Below are 20,649 nucleotides of genomic sequence, written 5' to 3'. Positions count from 1 at the left end.
CTCTCCGTCATTGTCTTTTCTGGGCTGCAGATGTCTGAGCGTCTTTCTGGCTGGGATGACTCTCAAATCATGGTTAGAGGAAGAGAGACAATGGTATACCTAACCCGAACTAGGGAACCGGGTCCCTTACATGGGAACTAAATACTAAGCCTAAGAGACCAAAGAGGAACCAGGACACAGCCTCACTTTCTTTACTTTCAAGAGCAGGCCAGCTTAGTGTAAGTGCCACGGTACGCGGTCTCATCCTGACCCTCATCACCTTGCTTCGAGACCTATGCTCCTTCCCCAGTCTGCCTCCTACTGCTGCTGTAATGGCAGACCTGGCCCAGGGCAGGCCCTCAGCCTGCTTTTGCATTAGAATAAACACTGGTTCTCTAAGCCATGTTCTTCTCTGGTCTCTTCCTCTTACCTCCAGGAATCTCCTAACCACAGTGCCTCTGCCCTCAGACCCACAGGGAAAGTGTGAATGGAGTCCCTCTCCCAAGCTGGAATACCGGCTTGTGAAGGACAAATCACACTGTATGTGCTGCACAAATACACATGCAATTGTACAAATCAGTGTTCACCTCCATTTGAGCAATGGACGCTAACACCCTCCATTTTATTGTACTCCATTTCGTTTAGTTCAGAAGCCCTGAGGGTTGGGGAGATGACTTAGTGGGGAAGAGAAGAGCACTTGCCATGCAAGCACGAGACCCCGAATTCAAGCCCAGCACCCATGTAACAGGTTCAATTCCAGCACCCACATGGCAGCTCACACCTGTCTGTAACTCCAGTTCCAAGATCGGACACCTTTACCCCGACATACATGACAAAACACCAGTGAACATAAAATAAAAATAAATTATATATATGTAAAAAAAAATGCTGCTCAGGAGGTGGTGGCACACGCCTGTAATCCCAGCACTCAGGAGGCAGAGTCAGGCGGATCTCTGTGAGTTCGAGGCCAGCCTGGGCTACAGAGTGAGTTCAGGGAAAGGCGCAAAGCTACACAGAGAAACCCTGTCTCAAAAAACCAAAAAAAAAAAAAACCCAAAAAACAAAAAAAACAAAACTTTAGAATATGGCAGGGCCGAGGTGCAGCTGAATAACAAAGTGCTTGGCTAGCATGTGCAAGGCCTTGGGCTTCTGAACACACACACACACACACACACACACACACACACACACAAACACAAACAAAAAATAAACAAACAAACAAAAACCAACCAACCACCATCACCACCAAAACCAGAGAGAGAGAGAGAGACAATGACAAAATGAGAAAGCTCTGACCTAGTTGCTTCAACAACTGGAAGAACACAGGAAGATGAGACAGGAACATGTCCTGAAAGATGCCCTTAAACAAACACTGCCCTTCCTGTAATAATTACTGCTGTCAGCTGCCTGGAGCTAAGCTGTGAAGTCGGCACTCAGCGGGAGGGAGCAGGAGGGGTGGGGCTCACCTCCGCTGCTCCCCTAGTCCCTCAGGCCTGAAGCCTGGTGTCCTGTCAGGTGTTGGCACTGTGGAACAGGTTTGCTGCCTTTTCTCACAAACGGGTCTGTTTTCCGCAGTGAGAGTAAGGACAGGAGGAGGGAAGCACAGGGGTCCGGGTGATTTACAAGCCTGGGATCCTGGGATCCAGGTGGTGACCATGGGGCATTCATCAAAGGCTCTCAGGGGTGCCGCCATCCTTCCATGTCGAGAGTCACGTCCTGCTCCACTGTAACATACACTCCCCATCCCGCCAAGATCAAGGATCCTTCACCAGCTAACTGGCCAAGCCCAGCTATGTGGGGTCCTGGCAGCCTGAGGGGGTGCACTGCGGTGGCTGGTCCGGGTGGTAGAGAGTCTGGTGAAGCAGGGTACAGACTGCAGGGAGGTCATCAGGATCTGAAGGCCAGGAAGAGACTGGTGAGAGGCTGTTGGGCCTCGGGGTGCAGGGCCACTGGCTTTGTTGACACTCACCCACACCCAGCTCCTGCAGTAGGCTGTGGTACTCTGGCTCAGCCTCCAGCAGCTTCAGCAGATTAGTGGACTCCATCCGCTCCAGCTGCACATCCCAGTACACGTAGATCTTCTGATTGAAAGTCACATATACCAAGCAGGGGCTGTTGCGGCCGTCTTTGCAGGCATACTGGCCTGGGAGATGGGGGCAAGAAGTCAAAGGTCAAGACTTAGTCCTGGTGTCGGGAGGAGGCCAAGGACAAGAAGACATCAGAGGCAGCAGTACTAACTCTCCACAAATATCAGTCAACAAAAGCCTTTTCCTATTTCTTCTCTGTGAAGAACTCAGCATAATACATAAAATGGTAAAACATATAGTGCATCCTAGCTATGGAAAAGACACAGTCAGCACCCCAAAAGATGTATTTGTAGGTCTTCTCATCTCAGCGATAGTCTGGAGGAAGAGAGACAGCCCTGCTAATGCAAGGGGCAGGTTAACAAAGTAGCTGGAGAGAAAGGCTTTTCTTGGCCTGTCTCTTTCTTCCAAAGCACACAGCAATCTTTCAGGTATCTGGGCTGTTTTCCAGCTCCTTCCATTTATTTTGGGATCCTGGAGACTGAGCCCACAGCTTTGTACATGCCAGCCAAGGCTCTACCACCAGGCTATACTGTCAGCCCATTGCCATTTTAGTAGCCAGCTCTATCCCTGTCACCCAAATAGCTACCACAGCTTCCCAAAGTCCCCAGTTCAGGACTACAGAGATTACTCTGAAGCGTTTTCTTCAGCCTGGCATGCTCAGCTGGAAACACTCTCCCACAGTCATCCCAGTTTTACAGATTTTGAGATGGAGCTCTCACTGTGCTTTACGTCTCATTCCAAACTGCCACGATGGGGCTGGCGAGACAGCTCAGTACACTGGCTCCTCTTTCGGAAGACCAGGTTCAGTTCCTAACACCCAGCTGTCTGTAAAGCCAGCCCTGGGGACATGATGCCCTCTTCTGGCTTCTGTGGGCACTGCCCAGGCATGGTACATAGGCATACACTCAGGCAAACACTCAGACACATAAAAACAAATAAAATTTCCCTTCCAAATTGAAAAACAACCTGTCAAGATGGCAGCGGGATACCCATCACCCACCAATGAAAGCGAAGGAAGCCATTCGGGTGTGAAGATGTCTATCGGGCTACACTGAATGGGAACGGTCAGTCACTTGCCAGCACATTTACTAGCTTGAGTAGCTGAGCTTAGAGGCCGCTGTCCCACCTGCACAGAAGGCACGGATATTTTCATCCACTTGGAAGCGGACCACGGTGCGGTTGTGATCGATGATATATGTCTGCCCATCCCAGGCACATGCCACCACCTCCTCAAGCCCATTGCCCTGAAAAAGGTCAAAGACAGGGTGCCAGAAGGGTCAGGGGCTAATTCCTAGTCAGATGTAGTGGCACACACCTGTCATTTCAGGGCTTGGGAGGCAGAGGCCAGTCTGGGCTCCACAGCACATAGGAAAATCCTGTGTTGGAAAAGAACAGAAGATCTGATGCTGGGACGGGGCAGTGAGATAGGAAGGACCCAGAGCTGGACTCTGGGTGGCAAACTGTAAATTGGGGTATCTCTTCCATGCGCCAAGTGCTCAACAGGGCACTCAGTAATCTACTTTGCTAACATTCAAAGCAACACTATGATGCAGACATTATTCTCAGTTTTATACTGGAAAATTTCTTCTTAGAGGGAAAAAGCCACTTGCCCAGGGTCACAGACAGGGGTCTGTTCTACTAGTCAAAACCATCCAGCACATACCATGGTAGCGTGACCAAAGTAGGTCCATCTGTCAGCTGAGGGCTACCATGATAACAAATAGACTCATGGACAAGAAAACCCCCCCACAAGATACAGCTATATTCATGACTAATAGCCCAATTCTAGACCTACAGCCTGCTTTCTTTAGGGCTATTATTTTGGCTGAAAGGCATGAGAATGATTTTCTAGTAGCCTCATAGAGAAGTATTAAGGTCTGGGCCATAAGGATATACTTGAGTGTAAATAGAGGGACACACTTGTTTCAGGTCTAAGATAAAGGCTTGCTGTTGACTAGGATGTGAGAACGGCTGCATTTAAATGTCTTCTTGTGGGGCTGGAATGATGGCTCAGCAATTAAGAACACTGGTTCCTTTCTGGAGCACCTGGGTTTGATTCCCAGCACCTACAAAGTGGCTAACAACCATCTGTAACTGCAGTTCCAGGGGATCAGATGTCCTTTTCTGGCCTCTGTGGGCACCAGGCACACATACATATATACAGGCAAAACTCAAAAAGGGAAAAAGTCCACTCACCGTGACATCCAGCTTCTCCAGGGCGAAGAGCTGGTGATCCACCTGTACAGACCACAACAGCTTATCTGCTTCTTGCATCAGCTTTAGCGTCCCTGTAGGAAGAGAGGTGGCACGTGTGTGGGCTGTGTACATGTGTGTGGGGTGGTGGTGGTGGTGTGAGTATGTGTGTGTGCTGGGCCTTTGAGCAGACCCCCTTAGGCAGACACTCACCTCACCCAGCCCAGGACTACTCACCATCTAGGGTGCACAGGGCAAAGAGGCCTGAGTTACCAGTTTCAGGGTTATGACCTGTGGGGCGATGGAGAAGGAATGAGGGCAGAGCCCTGGGCCTCTTTTCTCCCAGCACTGTCTTGTTCTTCAGCTCCTTCCTCCCTTACCTTGTTTGATGTTGCCAATCAGGTGAGTGGAGACATTCTTGTTGTGGATCCGGCCAGATGTCTGGTGCAGCACTATGTCCCGAGCAGCTGGGGTTTCCCTGTGGGTAAAGGAGCCTGGGTCACTGGGAAGCCAAGGGAGCGGAGTTCTCCAGGCCCTTTCTACCCACCACCACTGCAGGGGCTTCCATTTCGGAAGCCCACCTCTGACCCTTTCCGACTCATGCAGCAGATGGAAGGAAGGTGATGGGGCTGCCAGGCGGGAGTCCTGAGTCCAGAATCAATGACTGGAATCTCCACAAAGACGGGTTCACGGTGCTCAGATGCTGTAAGGTTAATAAAGCCCAGGACTCCCGGTCCGAGACAGTCTTCTCTAATGGGGTCAAGTGCTTGGGCTGCAGCTTAGATGATGGAGCCCTGGCGCCTGCAGACCTGCCTCACCGCCATGTCACCCTGTCCCTGCTCGGGTGCACCCCCCCCCACCCTTACCTGCTGTCTCCTGTGGCCTCCTCGGAGGCAGGAGGGGAGCCAGTGTCCTTGTTCCAGGTGCACAGCAGAACCGCATAAGCACACCCTGGCTGCGACACGACCAGCTCAGGCACACCCAGAGGCCCCGGGGTCACAGAGAGACTGTCTACCTGCACCAGGGACACATCAGGAAGGAAGGGAGACCGTCACCAGAACCAGGGGAGACAAGGGCAGGGCTTCTGAGAATTACCCTCCAGCTGGATGGGGACGGAGGAGTTCTAAGGTTCGTGAGTCTTGTCTGGCACCATCCCCTCATGGACCACTGCTTTCTGCTGTGTGCCCCACTGGCTCCAGACCTGGCTCACAGCACACACCTTCACGTACTGAATTCTGCACCACTCTTTGCACTCTACCTGTTACCAGAACTCCACTGGGACCTTCCCTGGAAATGACCTGGATCTCTCTCAGCAAGGACATTTTCCTTTCCTCCCAGATGGGCTCCACTTTCTACAAGCCTCTGGGAGGCCTTTCCTGTTCACTGGGGCTCTTAGGTCCCCAAGCTCTGCTTCTCACCTGACCTTCCAGCATCCACTTCTTGAGGGACACCAGCTGCCCTGTCAGGTGTTCAGGCCCCTCAGCCATCTCTTCCCAGCGGAAGGCTCGTACCACACGGTCTGTGTATCCCACCACCAACTCGTAACACCCATCTCCATCTGTAGGCACAGAAACAAAGGGTTGGGAGCCAAGCCTGAACTGGTCAGCTTGGGCCATGGCTACCTCTCCATAGCCAACATTCCCGGCACTTTCAGTTGAGTGCAGCTCACGTCAGTCTTCGGGGCCATTTACCACATCCTGTGGTTATTGCCCATCCCTGCTTGGCCTTGTGCCCATGCAGTTTCTCACTCAAATGCCACACAGGGCCTGTCATCTCTGTTCTCTGCTTCCTATATCCATGGCATAGCACCTTGACCCACCCCACACCTACTACCTAGACAGCTTCTGGTCAGTCAGCAGCCCCATGTCTCTACAGCTCACTCTCCTGACACTTTCAGCTCTTTACCAAGTGCCACCTTCCAGCAAGAATGACCCTGACACCGGGAGGTGGTGACGCAAGCCTTTAATCCCAACACTCAGATCTCTGAGTTCAAGGCCAGCCTGGTCTACAGAGTGAGTTCCAGGACAGCCAGGACTATTTAGCAGAGAAACCCTGTCTCGAAAAACCAAAAAAATAAAAAAATAAAAATGAAAATAAAAAAAAATCTCTGACAACTCCATTTAAAATTGCTACCTCTTGGGTCTGACTCAGCAGTTAAGAGTACTTGCTGCTCTTCTAGAGGATCCTAGTTAGGTTCAGAATACCCACGTCAAGTGGTTCGCAACTTCCTGTAACTCCAACTACAGGAGATTTGACCTTCACTTATGTGCATACACTCACACACAAACCTACATATTGTTAAATACAAATAAATCTCTAAAACTGCTGTCTCTACCTTGTTATCTTCAGCCCTCTGATTTGTTTTATCCCCAGCACTTACTACCTTCTAATATAGTGTTGATTGACTGATTTTTGGCTGGGATTGAACTCAGGCCTGGTATATGCTGGATAAGTGTTCTAATCCTGAGCCAAATTCCCAGCCTCATTATTTAATTTTTTTATAAAATTTATTCTGTCTCTTCCTAGTAAGATCTAAGATGGTATGATATTTTTGTTTGCTTTATTCACTTCTGTAATTCTGGAGCATAGAATAGTTCCTAGTTCATAGCAGGAGCTCAGTAACTATGCATCAAACATACAACCAATGAAAATAAAGTAAAACAAAATAAAAAGAGAAAAAGTAAACACAAAACAAACGTACAAAACGGACCCAGCTCTCTCCCTCAGCCCAGTTCCTCAGCACCAGCCCTAGGCCCCTGCTCTTTAGCTGCTCATGCTCACCGATGTCGCTGATCAGCATGACCTTGGTGTTGGCTGGGATGTGCTGCTTGAAGACTGGACGCTGCTCCTCTCCAAGAGTTTCATGGTGCCCAGAAGCATCTAGAGCCTTGGTGGATGTCAGGTCAAATAAGTGAAGCCAGCCTTCTGCACTGACTGCCACCACCAGGTTCTGGGAGAGAGAGGTACAGGAGAGATACACAGGTTGGGGAGGGAGGCTGATGAGCAGATCTCAAGGGCCAGAGCTGACATTCCCAGGGAGTCACAATGGAGGTGAGGACTTGGAGTTCCACCTTAGCCCAAGATGCCCCGAGTCCTTACCTTTCCTTTATTACACACATCTCCGACGCCAACACAAGTCAACTGCAAGAAAGAAAGGGAGACTGATGGCGGCACCACGAGAGACCATTCCTTCCTAATCACCAAAAGCTTGTGTCATGTGACCTATGTGAATAGTCTTTATTAATAAACACATTGAGTTATGCTGCGGGCACAGGAATATATCATAAGAACTCAGCTGGTTATGGCAAAGTCACAACCTGGAGGGATCAGGGAATTCCTCCAGAGGAAGCCAAATTCCAAGGAGCTTTTGGTGTTACTTGGCTTGTTATATATCAGCTGTATTCTGTTATGAAAATCATGTGTGCCTTCATAGCTTTCCCAATTGACTTTTCCCTAAGAAGGGCTAACAGTGTGGACTGATCACTCTCTGGACATACACATTCCAGGTATTTGGAGAGCAGCCTCAGGAAAGGCTTTCTCTGGAATCAGATATCTCCCTTAGCCACTTTCAAGGACTAGCAGTAATAACAGTCCACATGAAAGTCTCCTAATTTAAGGTAAATTCCACAAGGAAACACCACCTAGGTCAGGTGGATGTTAAGTAATAGCTTTACACAATTTAGCTCAGACCCTCCTTTCTTACAGCCTTACTAGCTTTATAGACCTTTAACTCCTTACCTAACCACTTCTGGGAATATTTAGATAACCCTCTGCACTTACAGCTATGCTCAGCCAGAACCCCGGTTCAAGCCTCCCTGTAATTATCATCATTGGCAGCATCCGGCCAGGTCCATCCCCAGAGGGAGGAAAGTACCTTAGCAGAGATACCTCTGTACTTTCTAAGAACAGACTTAAGCATCCAGGCTATCTGTTTGAGAAGGCCTGGCGGATGTGCTAATTAAGCTTTACTTCCTCCTTTCCCAAACCTTACCTCTAGTTCCAGATCTCCCTTTAACTATCACCAGAGGCATCTAGCTGTACACAGGTTGCCTAGCAACTGAGCACACTTTCCCCCACCCTGCAGAAAAAATGGCAGATAGCTTGGATAGATAGGAGCCACAGGAATAAAGAAGACAGTTTTATTTTCTCCCATTGACCTAGCAACTTATAGATTCTTAACATTTTCTACTAATCACGTTTAAGATTATAGTTGAGCACATAAGAGCCCTCTTCTTAGATATTACCTGAATTTAGCCTTTAGTTAATTTATTTTCCCATTGGTCACTTCCCTTTGGGATTGCAAATGATAATTAACAGTTATTGCCTCCCTATGTGATTCTTATCACCCCTCTGTTTGACCCTGGAAGCCTGGCTTTGCACTGCTAAGGGAATACTGCTTGTAAGTGTATATATACCAGGACTCCCAGGGTACGTGGGGGACAGAGAAGAGAAAAGAGAATGGGAGAACTAGATGGGTAAGAACTTGAGAGGAACAAACTGAGATGGGAAAGAACTAGATTGAAGGGCTAGAAGAGAGGACTAGACGAACAAGATGGAAGATGAGAAAGAGTCAGATGGGAAAGCCCTAGCCGGGTAAGAACAAGGTGAAAAGGACCTAGATGAGGCAGAATTAAGTAAGACGAGAGAATTAAGATAGAACTTAAGAGGGAACAGTAGATAAACAAAGAGAATTCAGGCAAGAAAGGAGCTAGGCACGAGAACAGAACTGAAGCTGTATATATAGGATGTTATGCCAGAGGAATTAAAGCAAGTGAACTATAGAGCTCGGTGTGCTGAGATTCTATTTCCTGAAAATAGTCCTTGTTGTTAGTAGTTCTCTCTCCTGAGCCCCTGGGATGTATAATATTAAGGCTGGTCCCTCTAATATTATACAAGAGAGTTATATAGTTTGGTTTATTCATACAGCAATAGGAAGACCCAAGTAGATAAAAATTCAGACTTAGGTCTGAAAAAGGAAAAACAAAATCTAGCTGTGTGGTGCACACCTATACTCTTCCAGCACTCAGGAGGCTGAGGCAGAAAAACTGTCATGAATTCCAGGCTAGCCAGGGCTATATAGCAAAACCATGTCTTATAAGGCCTCCCCCGCAAAAAAAAACCCCACCAAACAGGAAAATAGCCTGGTTATCATACTTCTAGATTATTCCAATTATCATCCCCATTTTTGATTATACAGTCACATACTGCATAGGGACATCTCAGTCAACAGCACGTCACATATACTATGGTATACCTATAAGGTCCCATCACATAGTTGGGTGTCAATTAAGAGGCTGAGGCAGGAGGACTGAAAGTCTGAAGCCAGCCTGAGCTATAAAGCAAGACCCCACCTCACAGAACTAAGGAAACGCAGTGACTGTCTTAGCTTATATAAGTGCTGTGGTGGTCACCTAATGATGCATTTCTCAGACCGCATCCTTGCTATTAACCCATGCATGACTGCACTGCATACAATCACACAATCTTAGGCAGCCTCCATAAAGCAGCAAGTTCATTCTACAATATAAAGGACAATATAGTTGTCCTTTTTTCCTCTTCAAATTGACACAAGCTAGAGTTACATGGGAAGAGAAACCTCAGTTGAGAACGTGCCTCCATTAGATTGCTTGTAGGCAATTTCTTGATTAATGGCTGATGTGGCAGGGCCAGCCCTGGGCAGGTGGTTCTGGGTTGTATAAGAAAGCAGGCCAGTAAGCAGCTTCATGTTCTCCTTGAGTTCTTGCTTCCAGGTTCCTGTCTTGAGATCCTGCCCTGACTTCCGACTTCAAGACAGACTATAAGCTGTAGGCTGAAATATGCTCCTTCCTCCCCAAGTTATTTTTGTGCTGCAGGCCGCAAGAATATGAAATAGAGATTCAGTTGTATATGACCTTTATCACAGCAACAGAAAGCCAACTAAGATCAAGTCTTGTGGGAGACTTGAAAGGGGGACAGATGAGAGCAATTCCTGAGGTTAACCCCCCACCTCCCACCGTCAAACAAACTCTGAGTGGTGACTGGGCTGAGTGGCTAGGGAATTCCTTGTGGGACTCCTCGGCAGTCCAACACAAAGGCATGCTAGCTCCTTCCCAAGCCCTGCAGAGATGAATACTGACCATTCCCTGGCAGGAGCAGGTGAGCCATGGCCGGCTGTCATCATTCTTATACACAGACAGTTTCCCACTGGTGTCTCCCACTACCAGTTCATTTAACTGCAAATGGAGAGAGAGCAATGTTAGGAAGGGATTCTAGTGAACCTCAGTAACCCCTTATCAGCTTAGTTTGTTTTTGGAAAAACCATAACATTATGAAAAAAACTTTGATGGGCTGCAGGAATATCTGGGTTGATAATGTGCTTTGCCTAAAATGCCTGAGGCCCTGGGTCCTATCCCCAGCACCACAAAAAATGAGGCATGGTTGCTGGGTGTGGTGGCATGCCCTTTGATCCCACCCTGTACTTCAGAGGCAGAGGCAGGAGGATTACTGTGAGTTCAAGGCCAGTCTGGTCTATAGACTGTTTCAGGACATTCAGGGCCACATAGTGTCTCAAAAAACAAAACGAAAACAAGATAAAACAGGCATCATGGCACACACCAGTCATCTCAGCATGGGAGGTGAAGGCACAGTGTCAGAAGTTTGAGGTCATTCCCCAGGTACATAGCGAATTTAAGGCCAGCCTGGACACTGCCTTTAAAAAAGAAGGCATTGAGAGGTATGGTAGATCTGCCTGTGATCTGCACTCAGGAGACTGAAGCCAAGAGACTGATAGCAAGTTCAAGGCAACCTGGGTTACACAGTAAGAACATGTTTCAGGAAAAAGAAAAAGTCTTCTGAGACTGGTTGCCTGGGTGCTGGGGGTGGCTCAGGAGCAGAGCAGTTGCCTAGCACAGTTAAGCAAAAGGAACCCAACAACAAACAAATCTTTTGGGACCAAGGCAGCCATTGTTTCCCAGAACTCACTTCCATGTGTGCGCAAAGGAAAGGCTCTACACAAGAGCAGTGATTCGGGTGGGTCAGCTATCGGCACAGCTCTCTGTCCAAATGCCTGGCCTTGGCTACTCTCACTTGTCCATTACAAATGGGACATGTTTTGAAAACAGTCCAATAGTGAACTTTGGAAGAATATTACTTCAGACCTCCTACTTTGTCAGAGGTCAAAAATACAAAGCCAGTTCCCAGGGCCCCATCTCTTCTCACAAGACCCCTCAGTTTTAATGATTTTCATGTGTATGGGAACACAGAGGAATGGACCTGTTTGAGGGACCGACCGGGCCTGAAGTATTGCTGGTGTCAGCATCCTGGCTCTGAGGAAGGGAGGGTCCCTCCACAGAGCCTCTCCCCCACCACTGCTAATCCATTTGGGGAGTTCCTCATGATTACCAGGTGACCCCAACCCCAGCTTCTACAGTTTCCTGTCTTCTCTTGGGAAGAAGAAGACAATGAATGTCTCTCCCAAAGAGAAAGTTAAAATTAGATTTTTAAGAGATCAACAACAGGCTGGGCGGTGGTGGCACACACCTTTAATCCCAGCACTCGGGAGGCAGAGCCAGTCGGATCTCTACGAGTCTGAGGCCAACCTGGTCTACAGAGTGAGTTCCAGGACAGGCACCAAAACTACACAGAAAAATCCTGTCTGGAAAAACCAAAAAACCAACCAAACAAACAAACAAAAAAAAAACCCAAAAGAGAGAGAGAGAGAGAGAGAGAGAGAGAGAGAGAGAGAGAGATCATGTGGTGTGACATGGATCTGTTAGAGCCAGCTATTTGAGACCAGCAATTTGAGGACCCCCCCCACAGAAAACAAACAAACAAACAGAAGAAATTTGAGACAAACTGGGATTGACGTAATTATTTGACTTTTAAAGATGTATTTTTAATAGTTATGGGAGTTTTGTGCAAAGTTATACAAAAAGGAAAACAAAAAAGGGAATATCTGGTTATAGAAGCATATATTCTGCTTTTTTACAAAGCCCCACAGCTGAGGTCTCAACTACAGCCAGCCCCCGAGAGAACTTTTGCAGACACCATGGAGAGTGGATCCACAGTGTAGGGTCAGAGCGCAACTGCTGGACTCTAACACCGATCCTCACGATGCCATTTCCACTCCTTCCTCTCACTCTCTTCCATGTTTGGAGACAGGGTTTCTGTGTAGCCCTGGCTGTTACGGAACTCACTCTGTAGACCAGGCTGGCCTTGAACTCACAGAGATGGGCCGCTTCTGCCTCCTGAGTGCCAGGATTAAAGGTGTACCCCACCACACCTGGTTTCTCTCTCTAAAAGATTTATTTTTATTTTATGTATATGGGTGTTTTGCCTGCAATGTACGTCTGTGCACCATGTGCACGCCTGGTGTTCTCAGAGGTCAGAAGAGGGTGTCAGAGCCCCTGGAACTGGAGTTACAGACAGCTGTGAGTGCTGTCCCTTGAGTGCTGGGACTAAAACTGGGGTCCTCTGGAGGAGCAACCAGTACTCTTTGCCAAGCCACCTCTCCAACCTTGATTACACTTTTCTTAAAAATTTGAAGGCAGAAACTTTCGGGCCATATCCATGTAGGGTTGTAAGTCTGCCTGCTTCTCTGGATTATTCAGAAAAGTGCGACTTTTCCTTGCCTTTCTGTCTTCTCTGTGCATGCTTTCCCTAATACTTGGAGCTTTTAAAAGGCATCTCAGGCTTCCTCGATTTTTCTCTAAAGCTCCCCTCTCACCATGCAGTTGCTTGTGTGTCACGTGTCTGACCTCGTGTCCAGATAAAATGGCATGGCCTTTCCCTTCCTCACCTCAGGCAGCTGCTGATGTTTGACAGTGTGCCTGCCAGGTTTTTCTTTTAAGTTCTAATAAAATTGTCTTTGTGCTTCCAAAACAAATATTTTTAAAATTACAGACATTTATTTACGTATTTATTTACGTGTGTGTGTGTGTGTGTGTGTGTGTGTGTGTGTCCATCCGTCCATGCACATACATATAGGTGCCATGTGGTGTGTGTGTACAGGACAACTTGTAAGTGTCAGCTCTCTCCTTCTACTATGTGGGTCCTAGAGATCACACTCAGGTCACCAGACTTGGTGGTAAGCGCCTTTATCTGCTGTCCTTGCTTACATTTTTCATGTATCAAATGCTGAGAGGAGCCTACAATGGTGTGCATGCCTATAATCCCAGCACCCAGGAGTGGAGGAAGGAGGGGAGGACTGCAAATTCCAGACCAGCCTGGGGTAGGTACACTGTGAGACTTTATCAAAGAAAGAAAACGTAGAAATGAGAGAAAATGCTCAGTCAGCCCTCCTCCCAGTTTCCAGGCAGCCCCCTTGTTGAGCAGGGCCTCTGTTTTGCAGAGCCACAGACACAGAAAAGGAATCATAAAACAGCACAGTAAGTACACTGAGCAAGCAGATGTGACTCAGGCAGCTGGAGGCAACATGTGGGAGAGGACATTTCCAGGGTGGCTGTCTGCTTTCTAGCCCTTGAATGCTTCTCATCAGATCTGCTGCTCTGACAGCTTAGCTCTGGCCTCACCAGGTCACACGGTGACACTAAAGGACCCCAGAGGGAAGGTCCACCATGTTCAGGAATGCTGAGTGAGAAGGTATAATCTCTCTGTGATCTGCTTCAGCCTCCCAAAGGCTTGCTGGGCCACGTCCAGCCATGCTTCTGTGGGCGGTCCAAAAGCATGCTTTAGTTCCGGCTTCCCCTCAACCTCCGCAGGAAATAAATCAGGTTTGGAGACCTTTAGGCTAAGGGTTTATCGAGTTGAAATCAATCTGTCTCCACCCCCAAAGCTCCAAATGTTTGGGGACCACAAACCATGTGTGTGTGTCCCCCCCTCCCCCGAGACAGGGTTTCTCTGTGTAGCCCTGGCTGTCCTGGCACTCACTCTGTAGACCAGCCTGGCTTCAAACTCAGAGATCCACCTCCCCTGCCTCCTGGGTGCTGGGATTAAAGGTGTGCACCACCACTGCCTAGCACACAAACCATGTTTTATTGGTAGTTTTGAGACAGCATTTCACTATGTAGTCCTGGATGGCCTGGAATCTGCTAGGCAGATCAAGGTGGCCACAGACTTGCAATGAATGATGTCCTGCCTCTCTCCCTTCTGAGTGCTGAAATTACAGATGTGTACCACCATGCTTAGCAGCGATTTTCTTCTCTTTCTTTGTTCGTTTTTTTGGAATGGTGGTGGGAAAGGAATGCAGGGCCTCACACATTCCAGACAAGTGCCCTACTACTGGGCTACACCCCCCCCCATAATTGTTTACCTACAGTCATGTACTAGAGCTGATCATTTGCTAACTAGTTAACCTTTTCAACTTCTTCCATCTTCCCCCCAAGAACACACAAAGCTGTGGAACACATGGCTGTGGAACAATCACATTTGCTTTGTCTTTTTTTAAAAAAAGACACTATAACCAGCACCTCCATCATACAAGATTTTGTTTTTCACACTTGCCTTTCCTAACAATTTTATATTAAAAACCTGAGTTTGGTACCTGGGCAGCATCCATATAGTAGATGTGAGAACTAACTCCTGCAAGTTGTCCTTTGACTTCTGTATGTGCACTGCGGCACGTGTGTGCACTCACTCTGTCACTCACACGTGCAAATAAGTAAATACAATTTTAAAATTATTGAGCATGGGAGATGACGAGGCCTAGTGGTTTAAAGCACTCGCTACTCCTGCAGAAAACCACTTTTGGTTCCCAGCATCCACATGTCAGCTCACAACCATTTCTTCGGTTTCAGGCGCGCGCGCACGCACGCGCACGCACGCACGCGCGCGCACACACACACACACACACACACACACACACACACACATTCCATCTTTATGGAATTTATAGTAATGGCGCTCACAATGTAAGTAAGAAAAGTAAGGACACATAAATGAGAGTTGAACCTCTGTATCTGTGGGGCGTGGTTACAGGAACTCTGTAATCATAGAGTAGTGTTTGGACATAACCCCTTGGACATTTTACTTTTTTTGAGCCAGAGTTTCTCTGGCTGTCCTGGAACTTGATGTGTCAAGCAGGCTGGCCTTGAACTCAGAGATCAGCCTGCCTCTGCCTCCCAAATTTTGGGACTAAAAGAGGGTGCCATCATGCCCAACTTAATTCCTACTCTTTTATTTATTTCTGTGGTATCAAGAATTCAATTCAGGGCTTTGTTCACGGTTAGGCAAGTAGCTACATCCTCAGGCTGCTACCATATATTTTAAATTATCTCGAGGGCTATATGAATACAGACCTGTGCTGCATATAGTTTGGTCAATGCTGGGCTCCATATGTCAGGATAAATACCATACAGGTTTGTATAAGCACACACTATGATGTTAGGACTACAAAGTAACCCAACAATGCACTCCTCAAAAGCATTCCCTTCAGTAGGGCTGTAGTTGCTATGCCGTACTGTTTAGGTAATGGTGTCAATAAATGAAATCTGAGCATGTTCAGTACAGACCCATTTCTTTCCTCTTGAAATATTTCCTATGTGGTCTGGTGAATCCTGGACACGTAACACTGGGACTGGGACGGCTGCTAACACTGAAAACACTAACAGTTCCAGATCTTTCACTGTATGCCTGGATGTGAAACGATTCGCTTCACCTGCTGAATCTAAAAAGGAACAACTGCCTAGGAAAGAAAAGAGTGCTTTTGTAATTCAGCAACGAAGTAGCACTACAAAGTCAGACACCTGAGTCTCTTCTGGGTAGGCACAGTATAAGCCCGACATGATCAAGACTGTGGGGTATCTGCGGCCGACTGGCGGCAACAGAGAAGACTACTGGTCGATTCCAGTGCGGGCGCCAAGGGCAAGAGCAGCAAGTGCGCAAGCCTGGTAGCATAGGGGATGGGAGGGGCAAAGCCATTGGTAGCGCGATATTATTAAGTGAAATTTACAGGTTTAAAAAAAAAATTGGGGTGCCGGGCAGTGGTGGTGGTGCAGGTGTTTAATCTCCGCCCTTGAGAGGCGGAGGAAGGCGGATTTCTGTGAGTTCAAGGCCACCTGGTCTACAAAGCCTTTCCATAAAACGAGGGCTGTTGCAAAGAAACCCTGTCTCCAAAAACAAAACAAAACAACAACAACAAATTGGGCTTTGAAGGGTGAAGAATTTGAAAGGGTATTTGGACTCGGGGAAGCAATAATACAGGAAACCTGACCACTGCTTTACAAGATAAGCTAAGCCACTGAACTGGGCAAGAGGACCAACTATCCATTACAATTATTATTATTATTATTAATAATAATAATAATAATAAATGGCTGGAGAGATGACTCAGCGGTTAAGACACTGGCTGCTCTTCCAGAGGAATAGGGTTCAATTCCCAGCACCCACGTGGCAGCTCAGAGTTGTCTGTAACTCCACTTCTAGGGCATTCAATGTTCCTCTTCTGGTCTCCACCGGCACTGCACACACGTGGCACATAGACGTACATGCAGGCAAAACATTCTACACGTAAATTTTAAAACTGAAAAATAAAGAAGAACTATTCCAGAGGTTCTAGCCCAGTTACGCCGCGAGCAGTGTTGTTCAAGGACTGGAACTGACGATGAAGATTTCTTTCAAACGCCATGTTGGCTCCAGTGCGCACGCGCACTACATGGCGCTTCCCACCTCTCGCCCCGCCCAAATGCAGTCATTTGCAGTGCGCATGCACTCACTGTGTCGTTATCGACGTCTCCGAGGCAGATGGCGTGCGGGAAAAGGCTCCCGCTGAAATCCAGGGCCACGCGCTGCACGTAGCTAACCGACCTCATGGCGCTCTTGAGAGCTGAGGTGCCGGGCCACCGGGGTAAACGACCCCCGAGTCCTCACGACAGCTGCGCGAGCGTTCAGGCCACCAAACCGGAAGTCTGCGTCACCGCCTGAGCCTCCAGTTCCGGCTTTCTTCGTCTAACCTTAGGGGAGGAGGCGGGCCTTCCGTGCCACGAGCCGACCTGAGCCCTGGGGCTTGACTCAGAGGAGTCAAACCGTCAGCAGGTCGTATTAATAGCTGTCGTAATTAACAATTTTATATTTCCCAACAGTTCTTTTATGAAATTACCCAATTGAAGTTGTCAACACAACGTAGTGGATTGTAACCCACATTAAAAAAATTAAGAGGCCAGAAAGAGCTCAGCAATTAAGAGCACTTGCTGCTCTTGCAGAGGACCCAAGATCGATTCTCAGTCCCGATATGGCACTCGCACCCATCAGTAATTCCAGTTTCATGGGATCGGAAGCCAGCCGCCCTCTTCTGGCTTCTCAGACACCCACGTGATGCAGATTACATGCAGCACGACAGCCATCACAAAACATTTAAAAATATGAATAGAAAAAGACCCTAGTAGTACATATAGTATTATTTTGTGAAAGTTTTGTTTCAGTTGTTTATATTTGCATATATATCCTGGATTATAATTAAAAACAATTTTTTATGCTGTGTACTTTGTAGGCAGCAGTGAAAAAACCCACTGCAAAGCACACTTCATGTATTTAATAGAATCAACACAACTATGTAAACTTTGTTTCCTCACATGAGGAAAACATGTTCAGCAAGATTGAGTAACTTAGATAAAGCGGCAGACGTGAGACTCAAACCAAGATGTTTGACCCAAAATACTAGCTTTGCTGTCACTGTTGGAGTTCCTAGGAAAGTGAAGGCTACTGGGATTCTGGATTGCTGTTGGAGTTCCTAGGAAAGTGAAGGCTACTGGGATTCTGGATTGGCTGTATGGTGTAGCCCCCACCACCAGCACAGAGCTGCCTCTTCCAAGTGGCCTTATTCTAGTTTAGGTGGGATCCTCACTCTCATGACTGGCTGCTTTTGGATACTTTCCCTGTTGAGTCGGGCCCTGCTATTCTTTGGAGGGGACTCGTTGAGACAAGAGTGCTAAGCTAGATGTGGTAGTTCTTGCCTGTAATTCCAGCCCGTGGGAGGAGTAGGCAGGAGGATCAAGATGTCAAAGTCAGCCTTGAACTAGTTCTATGCCAGCCTTGGTTACAAGAGACCCTGTCTCAAAAACAAAATAACAACCTTTCTGGCACTCGGGGTAGGGGCAGGAGATCAGAAGTTCGGAGTTATCTTCACAGAGTCTGAAGCCAACCTGAAACACATGAGGCTGTCTCAATTTTTTAAGTTTTAAATGTGCATGCTCAGGCTGATTTACACAAAGACACACTTAGGGTATGTTGGACCAGAGAGATGGTCCTACTTTCTATGTTGAAGATGGTGGGGAAAGGCTGAGGGTGAGACCTTTCTACCCTAGGAGAGGGAAAATGATGGGATTGGTTTCAGTGAATCTGACAGCTGAAAAAACAAAGGGGAAAAGCAAACAGGAGGCAGTCAGATCAGTACTGGGGACTGCAGATTCACTCCTCGGTAAGTGGTTGCCAGCTCCTATGGGTGGTGAGTTGTGGGGTGGCTAGATCCACGGGAAGGTCTGGGTCACACAGGTGTGCCTGGTGCTCCAAACTCTTGGTTTCTCACGGAGGCGCTGTAGGTTCACCCACCTGCTGTCTACTCTCGCCATCCTGCTCAACCTCTAAACTTCCTATTAGGGTTTAAGGAGAAGACAAAACCAACTTTGAAGTGTTTGTGCCAGAATATAAGTAATTTATGCTTTGTTGTACTTTACTATTTCCTTTCTGAATAAAATTATAAGATAAACATATTAATAAATTCTTAGGGCAGAATAGAAGAGCACCAGCCCACTTCTCCCACTGTACACCCTACTCTGACCCAATTCCTTGAAATCACTTCCTGACTCAGTACTACACAATTCTCTCCCTCATTTGGACTTCTGGAATTTTCAGTGGCAGTGTCCAGCTGTTTGTAGTTATCATCATGTCATTCACAACTTGCATGCCATACCTTCTGCCACTCAAGAGAGCCAAATCAAGTTAGAAAGTAAAGTCCGTCCCTAAAAGACAGGGTGTAACTATTGTGTTATGTGTCTGTGCACTTGTATGTGTGGGTGTACTTGACGATGTGGACACACGTGAAAGCCAGGGGTTGATTTTGAAATGTCTTCCCCAATTGCTTCTCCATCTTGAGACATGGTTTCTCACTATATGGAGCTACTACTTCAGGTCTTCTGGCTGGCCAGTGAACTGTGCCACCTCGCTCCTCAGTTACAGGTATGCATTATGATGCACAATTTTTATGGGTTCTGGGGGTCTTAAAGCAGGTCTTCATGCTTGTGCAAGCATTTACTCACTGAACCATCGCTAGCCCAAATCTTTGCATACCCACATCCTTTGAATACACTGTTCATCACAAGGGAACTTGTGACTGGACCCTGCATAGCTAAGCAGCTGGATCCCTCTCCCAGCAACCATTTCCTTGTGAAACTATTTTTCTAGTTCTTAGTGTTGTTGCCATTCTCTTGTCCTTCAATTTGAAATGGGACACACAACTTGAAGTACTCTCAGGGGGGTGCCACAGGTCCACCAAGCATCAGGCCTTGTGGGCTTTGTGGGACACCATGGCAGGGACTCTCGTCTTTGGCCTGAATGGGACAGGAAGCCTCTCAAAGTGGAGGGACGAAACAGTATATAGTGCAGGAGGGGTAAAAGTGCCTTTTTAAAGAGGTTAGTAGTGCAGATGGAGAGGGAAAGACATGTAGGGGAAGACATTTCATAGGCTGGAGACTGGAAAGACTTAGGCAGTATAATTTACAGAACTCCATTTTAGCTTATTCTCAGAATAGAGAATGTGCATTAATAGCCCAGAATATCAGTTGCTGCTGGACTTTCTAATCTGAGCATGTCCCTGCATAAATGCTGAAGTGTGGATAAGCAAGGCCCAAGTGTCCAGAAGACATGAGCAATGACCCAACAGAGTTCAGGATGTAGCATTATTTTTAGCCATAAAGACTTAATCACGTTATCAAAACATCTTCACTAGACAGTTTTAATGTTACAAAATGCTAGGACTTTTCCATCTCTACTGCTCTATGAAAGTACAGTCAAATTTTAAATTCTTGGAATCTCAAGGAACTTTCAGACATGAACAGAATTTGGGATGCTTTTTATCCATGCATTGTAGAGGCTTAAGACTTGCCCTGAATCACATAACCTCATAGTTTGGGCTAGTTCAGAGAACTCATCTTCAAGTACAAATGTCTGACTCTTGCAAACTTTTTTGGAGACAGGGTCTCACATAGCTCAGGCTGGTCTTGAACCAAAGTGGCTGAAGATAACCTTGAACTCTTGATCCCTCTGCCTATACCTCCCAAGTGCTAGGATTACTAATGTGTACCATCATTCAAGGTTCATGTGGTGTTAGGAATCCGACCCAGTGCTTCATGCCTGCTAAGTCTTACGTGTTTTGTCACTGAGTGTATGTCGTGTGTGTACAGGTGACGGTGTAAGCTAGAAGAGGGCACTGGGTCCCCTGGAGCTGGAGGTTGGGAGCACT

General features: G+C 47.3%; 1 protein-coding gene across 1 annotated transcript; it reads right to left on the bottom strand.

The window, feature by feature from the left end:
- Positions 1-1,264: 1,264 nt before the first annotated feature.
- On the bottom strand, positions 1,265-17,445 carry Itfg2 (integrin alpha FG-GAP repeat containing 2). Its single transcript, XM_028881513.2, has 12 exons — positions 16,910-17,445; positions 10,376-10,471; positions 7,359-7,400; positions 7,041-7,209; positions 5,678-5,817; positions 5,126-5,274; positions 4,640-4,737; positions 4,497-4,550; positions 4,263-4,354; positions 3,193-3,310; positions 1,949-2,122; positions 1,265-1,873 (listed from the first exon to the last, which is right to left on the bottom strand). The coding sequence occupies exons 1-12, from the start codon at positions 17,003-17,005 to the stop codon at positions 1,770-1,772; spliced, it is 1,332 nt and encodes a 443-aa protein (XP_028737346.1). The 5' UTR covers positions 17,006-17,445; the 3' UTR covers positions 1,265-1,769.
- Positions 17,446-20,649: the final 3,204 nt, after the last annotated feature.

The sequence above is a fragment of the Peromyscus leucopus genome, chromosome 3, assembly GCF_004664715.2.
Source record: "Peromyscus leucopus breed LL Stock chromosome 3, UCI_PerLeu_2.1, whole genome shotgun sequence".
NCBI classification, from domain to species: Eukaryota; Metazoa; Chordata; class Mammalia; order Rodentia; family Cricetidae; genus Peromyscus; species Peromyscus leucopus.
The sequence above is the reverse complement of the archived record's forward strand: the minus strand, read 5'-3'. Positions and strand labels throughout refer to the sequence as shown.